Source organism: Rissa tridactyla, chromosome 9, assembly GCF_028500815.1.
Source record: "Rissa tridactyla isolate bRisTri1 chromosome 9, bRisTri1.patW.cur.20221130, whole genome shotgun sequence".
NCBI lineage: Eukaryota > Metazoa > Chordata > Aves > Charadriiformes > Laridae > Rissa > Rissa tridactyla.
The window spans coordinates 3,398,950-3,416,956 of record NC_071474.1 but is presented as its reverse complement, the minus strand read 5'-3'; the positions used below and the strand labels follow the sequence as shown (position 1 = coordinate 3,416,956).

Here is an 18,007-nt window from a genome sequence, read left to right as displayed (position 1 = left end):
CTAAATCATTTTGGTAATCAATATAAGCAGACTTTCCTTTTTTCATAAAAGCAGTAAAGACTTAAAAACATTATTATTTAAGTATTTTTTCTTTAGGGGAGGCAGAGCAGTCTTCTCTACCTTGTCAACACACCACAGTATACTTAGGTCTTCCCATTAAATACACTCTGAACTCATGCTAGACCAAAATTTTGTTTGATTCAGGACAATAAAGTTAGGGTCCTAGCAACTCAAACATGATTAAAGCAACTTAATGCACATAGTCTACCATGGTGCATGTCATTCAAATGGGGGATTCATCACATAGGAGTCAGCGATTAAAACTTTATAAAGCTTTTTCCTTAATTTTTAGGAACTCAGGTTTTATGTGAGGGGGGAAAAAAAAAAAAGAATTATAAAAGTTTACCTTTGAGGATGCAGCATACATTGTAAATTTTGAGTACCATTTGCTAGCTTTCTCTGCAACCCCCTTTCCAGCAGAAAACATGCTGCTTTTTAGAACATCAAATTTAGGTGTTAGCAGAGTATCCAAGTTGAATGACGGTGAAGACACAAGTGTTAATGCACTAGTTGCATCCTGTGGCTGTTCCTTTGCTGGACTGTGTGGGGAATAAGCTGGGGAGGACCAAAGCCTGTCTCTTGGCCTTTCTTCATTTTTTGCGTGATAACTTTTGGATTTGGTAAGACTCAACGGCCTTGGGGAGTTTGGAGGAAGGCTGGACCTCCTACAAGGTTGGATTACCGTTGGGCTCTTTTTATTAGCATTTCTGTCATCCCAGGGTTTTTGCAACTCAATGCTTGGAGCACGACTTGACAAAGGGCTGCTCATATTGTTCATGTACATGACTATTTCTTCAGCTAAATCTCGTCTTGCAGACGGAGTAGAGACACTTCTATCATCATCATCGTCCTCATCCTCTTTCTGCTGTTCTGTCTCAGCAACCAGCAGAGACAATGGATCAAATCCAGTTTCAACATCTGTCTTTTCAACTGGCTTTACTGGAAAGCTGCTCTTTCTTTGCAGCCTTCTAGATTTTTCACTGGAGGGTTTCACTGCTGTAGATGTTTCAGGTTCCGCATCCAAGTCTTCCAGATCAAAAATAACAGGAGACTCTGTTTTATCTGTAAAACTGCAATCAAAAGCTGCATCTTCATCACTAGATTCTTTCTCCAGGCTTTCTCTCTTAGATTCTAAAGAGGAATTTCTGATATTAAGAGTTTTTGGCCTCATGCTTTTCTGCAATGCGCTCGATAGGATTTTGGCATCAGCTCCTAGTTTTTCAACAATTTCTCCAGGGTTTGCTTCCTGATTTATTCTATTTATCATGAGTCCCACTAAGCCATCGCCACTCAGATTGCGGTTCCTGCTTTCCCATGATATCTCCCTTATGGCAGGTTCTACTGCGCTTTTATGTCTCTTTCTTAAGGATTTACTTTTTATAACTTCCGCTTCACTGGCACCCTCAAAAGATGATGTAAACAGCAATCCTACAGAACTCTCTGAAAAACAGATGAAACAAGGTGCTTTATTTCTTGCTATGCAAGAAAACTACACAAAATTACGAAAGAATGCAAATTTGTCTCATCTTTCAAACAGTTTGCAACACGGAGATGGAATTCACTATGTATTGTGCTATTGGTTGAAAAGTTGAGCTGACCATGGTCATTAACTTTTAGGAAGAGTCAGACAACAAAATATTTAAAAGGTAGTCAAGTCACACAACTCAAAAGTACTTTGACAGACACCATCAGGAAAAGTCTCAGATGCATTTAGATTTCTTCTTTGGAGACATACTCCATTATTAAGAGGTTTGAAAGCTCGGGGCAGCAAAGGTATCTAGGGAATGGCAAGAAAGAGCAATCGTTTCTAACCCGATGAATTAGAAATAGAGCCAACAAAATGAGTTATTGTCAGTGAAATCTGCATTGTTTTGACAGAACATAAAGATGTAGACTTTAAAGTATGATATTACAGTATTTCAAGCACAACTGACAGTACTGTAATAATCAAGGAGTTATTTGACATTACCGAAGAGTTGTGAAAATGCCTGAAAGTTTATTTTAGTAGTACTGCATAGAAACCTGAAGGAATTTTAGTTACTGGAGGTCATAAGAAAAAAACAAGACCTGGGTTTTTGTAAGCAGATGTTAACCATAGCAAAAAAAAGCAAACAAGAAAAAAACCTGGAAGTGCAGAATATTCAGATGCATCTCCCTGACACAGCACATGCAGCCTTTAACTTAAACTCACTCCCACAGTTGTCCCCACAAATTTCATTGGCCACTGCCATTACACCAATAAAATACTAAAATACCGTATGTTTTGTGGACAACAGAACTCAGGCGCACTACTTAGAGCTTTTATTAGAAATGGAATATACATAGATAAAACTGCACAAGAATCAAAATCTAATCTCTCTTCCACTCACCCGTGCTAGCTTCTGCTACGGTACTGTCAACTGTACCGTTGAGCCGCACTATGCTCGAAGTGGCTTTCTCATTACTTGAGTTCTGATAGTTTAGTTTAGGTAGGCAGTCACCGCTCCCTTTTGTGCTCTCCACTTCAGACACTGTACATAGAAAAGGACAGACAGCTCTTTAGAATCAAAGCAACTTAATTTAAATCTCAAGTTTCCATTACCTATTACATGCTTTATGCAGGATTAAGTGGCAGCATGTTGTACATATCCCACGATGCATAGGCTGATATCTACTTGGACAGAGGTTTTCCAAGCTGGAAGAACTGCACTATGGATATTTAATTCCCAGAATTACTTTTATAACTGGAAGTTCCATAAGCTCCTGTACACAGAGTCCAAGTAACCAGTACTTGTGTACCAAAATTTGTGGTGGTTGTGGAGACTAGGACCACCCTTGTTCAATTGCAAAGAACAGACATAAGAGTATTTTCTCCTGCCTTTGCAAGAGCTCAGGGCCAACGAGCCTGCCTTTGTACAGATCTCATCACCCCCACAACCACACAAGAGAAATCAAGCACATGTTGCAGTATTTATATTCACCTCTTTTAGATATGAGAGACAAATTCTGTTGTCAGGTAGCTACCCAGAACAGACAATTACTTCTCTAAAGGAATTCAAGCAAGCTAATATTCTCAAGTTGTATTCAAAAGTGCAAAACACTTTCAGCACATAATATTACTATAGAGACCCACAAACTTGTCTTAATTATGCCTAAAAATAATAGAAGCTTTCAGCAGAATTCACGTTTTCTGTGTCCTCAAAAGTTTCATTAAACCTAAGTAACCTGCCTGCCATCTTACACGTATGTTCTTATCACCATGGGTAACACTTACACAAGTTTTCAAGCAAACTGAAGAGAAAATACTAATGCTGGAAGGAAGACTGTGATGAAAAGAAAGCATTGAAGTAACTCTTCTGTTTCCATGTTTTCTCATACTTTTATACCACTTCCAATTGACAAGGGGATAGTTAACTCAAATACTAGGGAGAAGCACACTGAAGAATTTAAATAATGATATTATTAGGAGAACATTTATTATGAAGAGTGTTTTCAATGAATGTATATGGGAATCTATAGTACTTATACTTTTTTACTACACAATCTGATCTGCTATATGCTTCCATAAAGTCCATGCTGCCCAACAACAGTTAAGGGAATCATGAGCAGCAGATGTAAAACCTGATAAAAAAAAAAAAAAAAAGGTCCTCAGACAATCCAAAGCCGTTCTCATTTCTGATGCACCTCCTAAATTTTGAGAATTCCAGGGAGCTGAGTAATTTAGACTTCTCTCACAGACCTGAAAATATTCAGCTCTTCTCCTCTTATGGGATTTATAAAGAAAACAGACTGGTAAAAAAGGCTTTCCTGTAGATTATGCCTATAAAGCAATTTAATTTTTTTAAAAACACAAAAACATTAAGCTGTAATTATCATTAAGCCTTTGTATTACCATTATCACTTATTTGAAACAGAGGAAGGAAAAAAGAATTGTAATTTTAAAAGTTAAACTATTAGCCATCCAGAAAATGATATTTAGAGAAAAGAACTTACGGCACGGGCACAGACTGGCATTATCACATACACTCACTGTAAAAAAAAAAAAAATCAGCTGCCCCACTTAGCTTTTGCTGAAATCCCTATTTATCCACAATGAACTAGATATCTGTATTCACAAGATACATACGAGAACTGGAGTCACTCTCTCTCTTGTCCTCTTTTTGTTCTTGTATATCTTGAAGGCAAGTTTTCCCTTGCCTGGCTTCTTCTTTGAATGATGTGTTATTGCCGAAGTCTGAAAGTCCCCCTATCACAACAGGACAATGACAGAAAGAGACAATTATGGTATTTAATAGTGTGCAAAACAGAATAAATTGAATATCCACAGTAATTAAAAGGCCTCTTATCAAGTATATTCCAATTAACAGTGAACATTTTACCACAAAAAAGTGACAAAAATGTTTGGCTTACTTTTACAGTATAAACATTGAAGTGATGCTCTACAGGATGAAATTAAGGGGATAATTTGCAACATTTCATTTTAGATACTGTACTAAAGCACTGCTTGTCTTTGATTCTGTTGCCTGGTTTATTTGATCAAAATGTCACATCTTTTCAAGAACTCTAGGAGGCATCTAAACATGGTTTCATTTTAGCATTGTATGTTTCTCAGAGTTAATGAATGTAATTCTCATGGTTTTACTCTAGAAAGTAAAAAAATTGAAACAATGCAGCAGCAACCGTGAGTCTGTTTACAAAATAAGATTATAATTAAAATAAAAATAACCAACACCACCCAACCCCCCACCCCCCATCCCCCCCTGCAAGCATTCAAGCCGCTGTCTGGTCATTCTTAAGATAAAATACTGCCCCAAGTATAACTACTACAGTCTGACTGACTGATTTCAAGAACAAAATTTACTTAACACTAACATGGTTGTTCCTCTTCCGGGTTGTTATAAAGCATTAGCACCAAAATAAAACAAATTAACAAAGAAGACAAGAAAGTTTCTGTTTACTACAAATACTAGTGAGCACTTCAAGTCAAACACATTCCATGCCCTTTGTCCAGGACAACCTGAAGTCCCCAGCAGTCCCACAGCACCTTTAGGGGGTTTACTCTCATGCAGTTTAGAAGATAACAGTAAGCACCTATCCAGGATCAAGAGGGTACAATACAGCTGAAAGTCAGCTTCCTTCCCTCTTCTCCCTAAAGATGCTGCATTGAATCTCTACAGACAAGATAAAAACCTTGTTGCTATTGTAAAGATAACAAAGTGTTCTGGCATTTATGGAAAAGTTTTTGGGATTGACTGAAGATTCTGCATGCATTCTAGCTATGTGATTTCACGCAAAGAAATCTCAATAAATCAGTTGATGCCAAAAGCAAGTACCATTAAGTAGATAAGTGACAGTTACTTAGTAAAGGACTAATTACACTTCTTCAGTTTACGTGGTCTGAGTTGCAACCAACATCACTAAGCTTATATAGTGCTTTGCACAGATGGGCTTCAAAAAGGTGGTTTATCAGGAAGGTCAGCTTCATAAAGAACAGGCAGAAATAAAGTAAATTTGTTCAAGGTCAACCAGAAGGGTAGTGCTAGAGCCAGAAGGACTGTAGTGTCCTGAGTCTAGGAGAAATACTCTAGCCCTAAGGGCCATCGTATCTATTCGGTATGTCAGGGCAGAGACTTATTTGTATGTATTTGCAATCATAGATAGCCCGGGTTGGAAGGGACCTCGAAAGATGATTCAGATGATCTTCATATATTTATACATGTATATCGTAAAGGTCTTCCAAGGTCAACTACAACTAAACTAACTATATTGCCGGTAGTTTAAAATGCACTACCTTGCTTTACTAGCAGTAAGTTATAAATATTGTGGAAAGTAGTATCTACGAAACATACAAACTACAGGTAATCACCAGAATGGTAATATGGCAATTTGAACATCACATCAATCTTTCTGGAAAGAAAAGGAAAGAAAACCAAAGCTTACAGCCTCAAATACTGTACTTACATTCTAGATAAAAATTAATATGATCATTTCAGTTGGCATGCAGAACCTGCAAACAGCACTACAAACTCAGGGACTAGTTCTAGTTGCCTCTTGACTAACATCAAAAAAGAGGGAAACAAAAAAAAGGCATGGCTGGACAGAAGTTTCTACCAGTTATGAGACTGGCTATTGTATGACCGAGGATAAATATCACATCAATTTCAGGTTCATATTTTGTCTCTGTGAAGAACTGATACAATAAATAAAGAGCAGATTATTTTGGATTCAAGAAAGCTTTTTGAAATCATTTTCTTATCAGCATGAAAATAAAAAAGAAACGGATGCGAATACGTTACCAGGAATGGCTGTATGCGAAGTGCTTGCTGGTTGCTTTTTCAATGCTTTTTTAAACTGTGCTATTCCTAAAACAACATTTCGTATTTTCATCCATAGGAAATAGCCACCTCGATTGCTTGAAGGCCAGGTACTTTCCAAAACAGCCTAATTCGGAAACATCAAAGTCAAACAAAGTCATCTTAAGGAACAGTAAGGTGTGAAATCATTAACTTAAATTTCAAATTGAGTTACACTGGCAGTTACAAAGTAGTCTTGTACTTCTTCCAGTTACTAAAAGTGACAGAATTACATCTGAATTGCTCCCTTATTTTGCTTGCTTTTATTTGCCTGAATAAAAAAAGCTTTTTTTTTTTTTAAGCCCTCCTCTCTCCAAACTACTTACCTTATTGTAGTAGCCATAAGTAATGGCATTAGGGTCAATACCAGCTTTCTGCATTTCAAAAAGCACTCTCACTGCTAGCACAGGCTGACCATACTGTCCACACAGTTGCATGAGTACTCGGTAGCATACCTGAAAACACGCACAAGTTAGTATTGTACTTCTATAGTCAAACACGTACTCCATTCAATAAACCCATGGGCTATTACTGGAATTCTGGGGTTGACTTATTTTACCTCATCGGGTGGATCTATTTTTTTGGTATGCATTTTCTGTAGCACATCATATGCGGTTCTCAGAGCCCTGACTTTTGAATGGCACACTTTCACATAGGCAGGAAGGCAGATAAACCAAAGACCATAGCAGTGACGTAACAAACACCTGGACCACATCTGGGGTATGGATGAGTACTTCTTAGCAATTTTATGCGCAGATTTAATTTCCTGCAAAGAATCATAAAGATTATTTGTGTATATTTACATACACATTACACAAACCTACATGTTAAAAACTAAACGTATCATTTTACCTACAGAAACTGCAACATTAATATGAACAACACACTCAAAGTGGGAAAGAAAATGAAAGCAGAGTGAGTGACACCAAAAACAGTTGCTGTGCAGTATTTCCCTCCTAAAAACTTGCATTTCTTTAAATTTTTGTCTGTTACTTTCTGGTCTGCATTTTTCATAAGAAACATTTGAAAATTAGAGCCCCTCAAAGTCCTGGACAGTAAAAGCAATCAAAAAGTGGATGTGGAAGCCCAACAGTTTATGCTCACAGAGAATAGTGTGAAGAACATGGAAGGCATAGGGACAGCACAGCAAACAACAATATGCGCACAGGGGCCTTGTACGATACGGTGTAGGCAAGAAGCACAGGTAAACATCCAAAGAACAATTAGCACGGCTACCCTGTAGTCATCGTATCAGCGAAGAACCATTAATTAGGCTGCAGCCACTGCCAGTCAGTATTTAAAGACAAACTCAAGCTGAAGGCAGCAAGCTGCCACTTTTCAAAATGCCTCATGCTTCAAGAATGCCTCCAAGTACCTGCTTAGTTCTTCTGAACATTGGCGACGGACTGTTGGGACTACTGGCTTTCGAGGACAGTTTATTATTTGGTGCTGTGAGAAATCCTTCAGGTCGCTCAAACAGATCTAGTTTTAATACTGGAAATCCATTATAGCTGTAAAAGAAATGCATCACTTAGCTCCTGTAAGGCAGTTCCAAAGTAAAGACGTCACACAATAGCAAATGAAGTCAATTACACAGTTGCACTAGAAGCTACAGAGGAAAAAGAAAACACAAAAATAAACCTTTAAAGACACAGTTGCAAAGTGCTTTACTAATCCATCTGCGTGATTTCATAAGCCTGCACAGTCTCTTAACCTGTTATTTCAGTGCAAGCAACTTAAATTGATAAATACATTTGCTTTCATAGCATTTTCTTTAATTAATGCGTCAAATGCATTAGTATTGATTCTAGTTAATAAAATAAAAAAAATAAACGTGTGGCATAGTCCCTAGTGAGCATCACATGACAGAGGCTTATAAAAATCGATATGGACAATATCAAACTACCTAAAAGATTAAATTAGATTTAAAAATGTTTCTCAGAAATAATGAAGAAACCAATAGACAAACTCATTTGACATAATTACTAAATTAGTAACACCAGTTTCCAGTGATTCTTTGAAATGTACTATCTCTTTCCAAAGAGTATCTGCATCTTGTATCATTATCAGTAGTAGCAGCAGGCCAACAAACTGGGTCCATTAATTTCAATTTTAACCTTAAAATGTGTCAATAGCTAGCACAACGTAATGTGAACACACAGCCAGCTTTATTTAGTATTATTTCATCTATGTGTACACAACACAGAAAATCATTAAAACTTCAAAAGAGCTGTCACACTACACATTTTACATACACATTTTTAATGGCACAACATAAAGGGACAGGAAAAATCTGTACTTCGTGGCTATCGCAAGAACCTAGAAACTAAACTCTCCAAGAGGAGTTGTTAGTAGGATGCTAGCCAAAATCCTGTGTCCTTAGGTTACCTGTATTGTAGAGGATGCTCCTCACCATTTGGCAGATGAGGGATTTCGGGTGGTGTTATGAAAACTGTATGCTCACTCTTGTATGACTCATCCAGCTCTATTAGTCGTGTTTCCCCAGTTTTGTCCATATCTACCTGCAGAAGTTATGTTAAAATAAAGAGTAGTTACTAGCGTTATTGTATTTTCAGCTGTTAAAGCTATATGGTCAAGCAGGGCAAAGTCTGTATCAGCATCAAAGGATTGCATCTTAAAAGTATAGGATGCCTTGCAAAGTTATAATGAGAATAGTAAGGTATTGCATCATTTTTGTAAACTTGACCCCAAAACAATAATCAGTGTTTAACAATACACTCTGAATTGACTGTTTTCAGTTAAATATTATAAGTAGTTGTACAAAGAGGTTAATCTTCCTGAATACAATAATTTCTAGAACTGTTTCCAATTGCAGCAGTAACTTAAAATCGATGTTTAAATATGAAAATAAGAGCTGTTTTTCCCCCTCTATTTTAACCACTGAAAACAATAACAAACTTTATCCAACTGTCTGATGTATACAGAATCTACAAACAACGCTATCTAGCAATTTCAGTCACTTACATAGTCATTAAGTTAGTTTGCAGTGATTGCAGAAATACACATGCATTCAAAGAGATAATGGAATAACGACGTGTGACCTTACAAAAATTAAGGTGATAGAAGCAACTTTGTTTTTCTAAAAATATTTAATCAGAAAGGTGAAGGGTAACAATGATTTTTTTCTCTTTCAGATAACTCAGCTGTATGTGTGAAAATATTTGCACATATTGGGTGGTCCCGACCTCTCATAACGAAGACAGAAATTCAGTTCATGGATAACAAAAGCAACTTGTAATAATACTATCCTTAAGCATAAATTACGTCTGCACTTGTTTTGTTTTAAGCTTTGTAACTGGGCAATTCAACCACACATCTTTGCTCAGCTAGGCTGGCTGTCACAGAGAAGTTTGCACTTCCCAAATTAATGCCCCTTCTTTAAATACAGCAGCAGAGACGTACTCCAAGGCTCCAGGCAAATTTAAAAGCACAAAACTGCAAGATCAAGTGGGAGAAAACCATCCAACAATTTTACTGAAAGAATTTCGTTACATTGCTTAAGACAAAAATAAGGAACCAAAGCAAAACTCAACCACCCCAAAGAAGATTTTGGGAGACTATGAACCGTTCCCAGAAAAAGAACAGACAAGTCTTTAAGAACACGACAAGCTTCCTGCTGCTACTGTTCCCATTACAGAAACCACTAGGAACAGAGCAAACACAACATGTATTAATTTCCACCCAAGAGCCTTTAACTTGATATTTGTCCTGGTATTTCTATTGCTTTGTCTCTGATCTCCTGTCACCAATTGTGTCTCCTCCAATACCTCAGAAGCGCTGCTTCTGCTTGAGGGATGAGACGCATCTCCATCTCAGAGTTGGCAATATCAAAACCTGTTTACTTCATAGTGCACAGAACATGCTTTTTAGTCGCTTATCGATAGCCCTAGTGTTCAGTTCAAATACTGTTACAGTTTACATTTATAGCCATTAAGTAGTTTAAATGGCAACTAAATTACAGCCAAATGGTACATTATTTCAAAGAAATGAATAAGCAACCTGTGGAACACAAGGATGCATGTTCTTCATGCCTTAAGAGTTTAGCAACAGAGAATTAATGTATAAAAAGCAGCATAATCCACAGTTCTCTCCCTCTAGCGAGGTGGAAATATATCGAGTAGTTTCAGTAGAATTCTTGAATATTTAAAGTTTGATAAACACAGAGAGAGGTGTTCTTAATTACACATTTTACTGAATGAGACAGATGGAAAGTACTAGCAAATCAAACCAGCCAAGTAGCAAGAACATATGGCTCCTGAAAAGTAGAAATAAATGAAACCTTACTTGGCAATTTAAATACTTCTAAGGATGTAAAGACACCACAGTTAACAAGTTTTACCAGTGAAATACAATAAAGCCAGTAGCTTAAATATGTACTGAATTGAGATAATTTTTGAATTGCTGGAAAAATGAAAACTGGTGACACAATTATGCCACATCTTTCAGTAGACAAAATGGAAAATCAATTACAGTCTCTGCTGCTGGTGTCTAGGATGAAATAACACGTAGAAGTGATTACTCTTCAGCTTAAACTATTCTTACATATTATTTGAGGCAGGGCTTAGATTTTATTTTATAGATAACTAATTTCACAGTACATAGAATTTGTCTCAACCCAGTGGCCTGTAAGTACTCATAGGAAAGTGTTGTATCATCTTTCAATTCATGACATCACTCTTTCACACACACCCTTTCAGCTACTAGTTAACCTAGTGAAAGACATTAATATATAAATAAATATTCACTTCATTGGAATCATCAAGTTTGATATCTGGTCAAAGTAGAGCATTGTGGCTAAAGCGCTAGTTCGTATAGCAGTCCTTGGTATACTTCCAATATTTTGACTTTGTACGTTACTGTTAAGCACAGTAAAAAAAAAAAAAAAGAGAAATCAAGAACCAGAAGCAGGAAAGAGAAGATGAGGCAAATGTATCATTGTTCAAAGAAATCCTACATGGGAACCCAGTGCTTCATATCAATGAAAACCTAGTTTCACAAGCAATTCTAAAGCCATAGCAAGTCCTAAATGCATAGTAACTCCAGCACCTCAGTTTCCCCAAAATTACCACCGGCATAGAAGTAGTTGTCCCATTAATAAAGCTGAATGAAATCTTCACTGTCAGAAATAGAAGCTGGAGAAGTACAAGCTCCTGTAAAATTTGTTCTCATGGCACTGTCAGGAGTGCTTTGTTATAGTGGAAAGAAGCTGCTCACGGAATCAACTAGCAAAATAACTGGCATTAGAACAGATTCTGTTCTAATGCTCCAGCTGTACAAGTTGCTACTTAACCTTTTAAAAAGGTGAAAGCTCCAACAGCTCCACAGATTACGTGCAGTCTCACAGTGGCATCACCAACCTAAGTAGAATCATAGAACTGCCTAGGTTGGAAGGGACCTTTTCAGATTATCTAGTCCAACCGTCAACCTAACGCTGACAAAAACCACCACTAAACCATATTAGAAGTATTACAATTTCAGAAGAACTGTTTGAATTCCCAGGCAAGATAACTTTTGCCAGGGCATCAACTTCAGTGCCCTTATAAGCCATTCTATAAAATGAGAAAGAACAGATGGAATTTGACACTTACATAGTCATCGCATTCTGAATAAAAATCCTATTTCACATCAGTCAGAGAACTAACCTGCAACACAATGGAAACTAAGCACCACTCAATAGCGTTTAATCACTGGGGTATATTCCTGTCTACAAGACCTCACATTTTTAAACACTAACTGGCATACAGCAAAGCAAGCGCTACGTGTTGAAGGCTTTTTAACTGAACTATAGGATAATCAGATGAACATTACAGAAATGTTTGTAATTTAATCAATTTACAATCCACAAATACCTACCACTCATGCTGTAGAACTGTGAGGCACACTTTTGAGAACTACTACAAATAAAATATTGAGACTAGCAAAAGCTATAAAGAGCATTAAATGCCATTAGACCATGCTTTTATATTTCTCTCAAACTTAACTGCTTTCAGATTTGATTTCAAAACAACTCCTTTTAGCTCTTCTGTGCTCTTATAGCAGAAATACCCGTAAATAGGAACTGTAAATATCAGTTTTCATAGTCTTCAGTATTAATTCCTGTGGAACAAACAGCAGGTGACCTACTTTACCTGAAATCCTAGACAACATGTGCATTACTTAAACATCAGTGTTCCAGAATAGAGTGTTATAGGTAGCCAGTAAGATGACAAGTAGGTGTGGAATTTCTTACAACGTTCATAAAAATTTCTTTCATGTTACAATAGACGCAGACAGGGATATGACTGTGGGTTTCAGTTCAGTTCTTCTGAAAACAAAAAGTAATGCAAAAAAAATTTCAAGCACCCTCAGAACTCTCTTGTAAACCCTCTTTGGAAATATAACGAATTTTCAAAAACTAAAATAACTGTACTTTTTAGAAAATTAGTTCTTTGCAGTGTTCAGCGCTATACTAATGTAGACCTTTCTTATAAACATCTTAGGATTTTTAAAAGTCTGAATGATACTTCAACAGAAGGCTGAAAAAGAAATCCACTTTGAACTGGGAAATCCAACATTCTGTGAGCTCTAGTCCAGCAGAAGTTCTAAACTTATTTCAAGAAAAACACCAATTGTGATTATGTTGCACTTTCACACTCCTTGTCGCATAATCTTTAACAATTGCCTTTCCTTCTAGTTACAAACCAGAACAGCGTAGCAACAGATAGCAAGGTATTCCTTTACTGCAACACAAACACAACAGCAGAGTAACAGAACCCACAAAAAAATGTCAGTTTCTGCAAAGCTTATGTGACACACCATAATAAATTTTGCTTACTTTAACAAACCCATACATTTCATATCCATCAATATTTGATAACAAGGTTATCAGAAAATACTATTATCCAAGACTATCAATACAAGCACTGTATTTAAAATATTTACATCAGCAAGCTGGCTTTGAATTGGGGGAAGCAAGCAACAGCAGTATGAACGAAAGGAGAATTATTACTAGAAAGAACCGGCCAGCACATTGCTTAAAAACAGGTCAAAGAATCTTCTGTTTATAATGACTAAAAAATAGTGAGACCACGTTATATATTTTAGCGTGCTGCTCATCAACCCCATTCCTAAATGGCTGCATGAAATATTACAATATCTACAAAAATGCTTGTAGTTTTATCTAAGGAATTTAATTCTCTGGTGAAGAAGCTCAAAGTTGCTACTTTACAGTCAGAATATTACACTTCCTACTATGGGCCAGTATTTCAGAAGCTTATGAAAATTAGCACTTCTAATTTGTTCTCATAATATTATATTTACACTTTCAAGAATTTGAAGCAGAAAATGAAACAAAGCCCAAGAAAAAAGAAAAACTGAAAGCTCCAGTGGCTAGAAAAAAGGAAGTAAAGGAAAAAATAGAAATAAACTTGCACTACAAATATATTCTGCTTGTACTATATCAGATAATGTAATAAACAGCAGAAGTTAAACTATATGCATATGAAGACATGCTTACTTTATCTACGCAGTCATCAAAAAATGCAAGGCTTGCATCCTTGTCACTGACAAAAGAACATTCTTCAATGAAGCGAATGAACATTTGAGTTTTGGTCATCAGTGTGTAAAACTTCTGATGCGAACGATCTCGACTTTTGAGGAAACCTATAAAGTGAAATCAGAAGTATGTAAGAATGTTTAAAACAAAAAAGCCCTCACCAAAAGTCAGCGTACATTCTACTAACGAGCAACAACCTTTCTGTAATCTTTGCCACTGCTATGCAATTTTTTCAGCGCTTGCATTTCTACCATCATTCACAACACTAATACTGCAAAAGTTTTTATTCTTTAAATAAGACAGAATCTAAAATAATAACTTAGTATATATAAAACAAGTTTATGACTCTTCACCTTGTAGTTCAAAGAGAGAACTTGCATCTGTGGCTGTTTCAGAGGGTGCCTCTGTTATTGGCCTGAGATAAGATCTGTAACCTTTTAGTATGGAGGCCATGAAACACAGGAATGCTTCCTGGATCTCCAAATCTAGCAGATGCAATTTCTTCCCAGAATTAAAGTCATAGTCATTCATTGCCAACTCCATTAACGCATCTTCTCTTGGTCTCTGTTGCACTGTGGAAAAAAAACAAAAAAACCAAACATTATAACATTTCACCTTTTTCTTTTTTTCCCTCACAATATTGGTAAGAAAAAAATCTATTTATCCTACTGATTTACTGATTCCTGAGCTCAATTAAGTTTGGAACAGATTAAAATATATAGGATTAAATCCATCACAACATGCCACAATGGATTCAGCTTGACCTTATACAACTCATGTATCTCTGGATAACGCCAAAAGCAAGATACATTTATCTTTTCAGCACATTAATTACTACAACAGAGAACCAGTATGGACAGAGCTTAAAAAAAAAAAACCAAACTGAAGGAAAGCTGTTTATAAAAACCTGTGAAAATTTATACAAGAGTTGATTAAAGAAGCATATTTTAGGGACAAACACATAGATGGGATGTGTGTATTACTTTTTTTTTTTTTTTTACAGTGCCTTTCAAAGTGTTCACAAAAAGCGGACTATACATATTAATCAGTACCTATGCACACAGAAAAACACCACTCAGATACAAAGTGGAGTGATCAAAACACAACACAATACAGAGTGCTGATACAGAGAGAAAGCAGGCATTTTTTTAAAAAGATCTATCAAAATTCCTATTTTTAGATACTTGTGTCAACATTTTAAAGCCATCAGAACTGTAGTTAACTGTAGTTCACTGCTACACACACAAAGTATGGTAACATTCTAATAACGTCTCAAACAAGCGAAAGGATGGTTTCATTACTGTCTTTCCAGATATATAATTACAGCTAACTTCATATTGATATCATGTTAAATTCTTATTACAGACTAAATTGTTTAAGGATCAGTACCACTATTTATAAAGTATAGAGCTTTAAATTTTTTTCTAAAGAAATCCACAGTAAAATACAATAAAATTTTGAAGCAACAGATAATTTTTGTCACCTATCAACTATAGACTTTTTTTTATGCAGCACGCACCAATAAACTTCTGCTTCTGTACGTTCTAACTGGGACACAATTAAATTCTACTGACCTCAAGAGCCGAGCAGGTGTAAACAGCCTTTTAAAAAAAAGTGCTGTAAATCCAGGTGATAATTAGAAAGATCTCACGCAATAAGCTTTCCAGGTATGTATTTCTCAAGCACGCAGTATTGATCAACCCCATCCTTTTTCACACTCTGATTTAAGTCTTAACCACTTGCTGTTTCTAACACAGCAATCTGATTTTACAATCGCATTATTGCTCCTTAAGGCTTCCTCCAGCATCTATGGAAATTATCTTCTAAGCAGACAGGTAATATCAGAGTGCTGATGGACTTCCTTCCCACTCCACAAAGCCTGTTAGCTATGACACCCAAGCACATCAGCTGGCCCTGACTACATTTATATTCCCAAATGTTTTATTTCAAAGAATTATTTCAAAGAATTTCGCTATTCCTATCCATTTTTCTGCTTTCTCACATCAAGGTTCAATATACCTTGCTCCGTAATATTTGAGGATTCTATCAACAACCAATTTTTTCTTGAAGCGTCCACTAATTGTGCATACATTTAAAAACACAATGTTTAGAAAACATTTGTTACTTCCATCTTAAATTTTAAGTAAAGTACTATCAGCTTGAGCATCAAAGTTATCTCAATTGTCAAGACAACAGGAGACTTGAGCAGGCTTTGAAGACAAAACAAAGGTCTTTATTAGGTCCTGGCCTCCTCTTTGCTTTACTATTCCTTTCTTATAAAAGCCGTGAATTTTTTTGGTACAAGGACAACATCAATACAAAGGGATATCCACTGAGCACTGCCTTATATATGGAAGTCTCCTCCACCCCTCAAAGCCCCTATGCGGGTTCTAGTCTCTGGACTTAAAGTACAGATATTCCCGTTCTGTATGAAAGCATTATGTTTAGTGTAAGGGGTGACTTAAGAACATATTTCGTTAGCTATATTTATCTGTTAATGTGGCACGCTATATCCCACGTAAATCTTACTATGTAATTTCCCACTCACATTCTGCTAGTTGCTGATATAAATTACTTAAAGTGTTCATCAGATTTTTACAGGGTTTCTTTGGTAAGATCTTCCATGCGATAGCTTTCTTATCTCCAGTTCTAGAAGGAAAAAAAAAAAAAAAAAAAAGTATGAGTACACAGTGGAATATGTGTGTATATAGGACTGTATTCAAAGGATTTTTCTACCCCACCAGAGAAATGGCATAACATATACAATTGGCTCCATTAAAACAGGACTCAGCAGGACTGACAACCAAGGCAAACTTGATGTACTATATGGAGATTTGATCCCAGCCATCCAACCAATGCCCCGTTTTTCAGGATGATGATTATGCAGCCACCCTCTTTAGCACTGAAATCAATCCACTAGAACTCGAGAGATGAGTTAATAGTATTAAGCACCTGACATTGAACAAGCAGCCACCACACACGCTATGTTCTGAGCTGTAATTATTTAAACTAGGACGGAGATAACAACTAGAATGCTCATAGTAACCTGAAATCAATTGGATATGACAACTGCTTTGTGTTTATTACATATAGATTTGTACTTCATTATATCATTATCACGATGAAAAAAAATTACAGTGTTCTTTGTCAACAGAGGGCACCAGCAAGCCTCAAGACTGTATTGGTCAGAGTTGCAGAAATTGTAAGCATTTATTTGACACTTTTTCCATACAATAAAGTGGAATTAATCTGCTCTAAGAAAACGCATAGAAGATCACCTAAAAGTAGAATGAAAACAGAAATAACTTTTCCATTAATGAATATGCAGTTAATACTAGAAGAAATGCACAAATATGTTCCTTTTATTTAAAAGGTAACAAACCCAAAACTGAAGTTACTGCAGTCTAGTTTGAACTAGTTCCTAAAAACTTCAGAGCAGAATTGCTATACAAATTCCGTATCAGCATAAAATCCTCAACAAAAATTTCTATTTACAAATAGTGAATATATGCAACCTTCTCTAAATCCACACACAATTACTGAAGCAAAAATAAACTCACAAATAAGAAAATTTAGAAAGAAAAAAGGTTTTAGTCAGATACAGTAATGCTGAAAGACCGCTACCAACAGGATGATGATAACAAAAGAACACTGACCAAAGACTTTTAAAAGTTACGCTAAGTATATACTGAGTATATTAAAAATTATACTGAAATAAAGTTTAATTCTGAAATACAAGTTTAATTAGTTTTGAGTGTTTTAGAATCTTGAATTAGAAGCCTTATGCTCTGCTGTCTATTTTTGTAACATCATGACAAGGAAATAAATAATTATTTGGTTTTTCTTTGTTTTGACTGTCATAACAATATGGACTATCTTCCAGTGGTTTTAACAGTGCACTGCTATCCCATACTAGTATTTTAGATATTAGATAATTAGTGTTACAGAAAACTGTAGTACTCTACACAATTATGAACGAGAAATATTATAATACTGTTATTTCAGTTTGTTAACAATAGCATGATTCTGAGCCTTAACTGAGACTCTCTCACCCATGAAA

At 36.0% G+C, this 18,007-nt stretch overlaps 1 protein-coding gene across 7 annotated transcripts in view; it reads right to left on the bottom strand.

Annotated features, from left to right (window-relative positions):
* DENND4A (DENN domain containing 4A) overlaps window positions 1–18,007 on the bottom strand; it is a 55,270-nt gene that overhangs the window by 10,635 nt on the left and 26,628 nt on the right. For 5 of the 7 annotated variants that reach the window (XM_054214440.1, XM_054214442.1, XM_054214441.1 and 2 more), the window contains 12 exons: window positions 16,496–16,596; window positions 14,301–14,519; window positions 13,909–14,054; window positions 8,781–8,914; window positions 7,768–7,903; window positions 6,952–7,158; window positions 6,719–6,847; window positions 6,336–6,480; window positions 4,166–4,285; window positions 4,033–4,068; window positions 2,430–2,570; window positions 407–1,500 (listed from right to left, as the gene is read on the bottom strand). In XM_054214440.1, coding sequence (XP_054070415.1) covers window positions 407–1,500; window positions 2,430–2,570; window positions 4,033–4,068; window positions 4,166–4,285; window positions 6,336–6,480; window positions 6,719–6,847; window positions 6,952–7,158; window positions 7,768–7,903; window positions 8,781–8,914; window positions 13,909–14,054; window positions 14,301–14,519; window positions 16,496–16,596 — 2,608 coding nt within the window. The remainder of the gene's footprint in view (window positions 1–406; window positions 1,501–2,429; window positions 2,571–4,032; window positions 4,069–4,165; window positions 4,286–6,335; window positions 6,481–6,718; window positions 6,848–6,951; window positions 7,159–7,767; window positions 7,904–8,780; window positions 8,915–13,908; window positions 14,055–14,300; window positions 14,520–16,495; window positions 16,597–18,007) is intronic. The other 2 variants (XM_054214444.1, XM_054214446.1) reach the window with 1 other exon arrangement.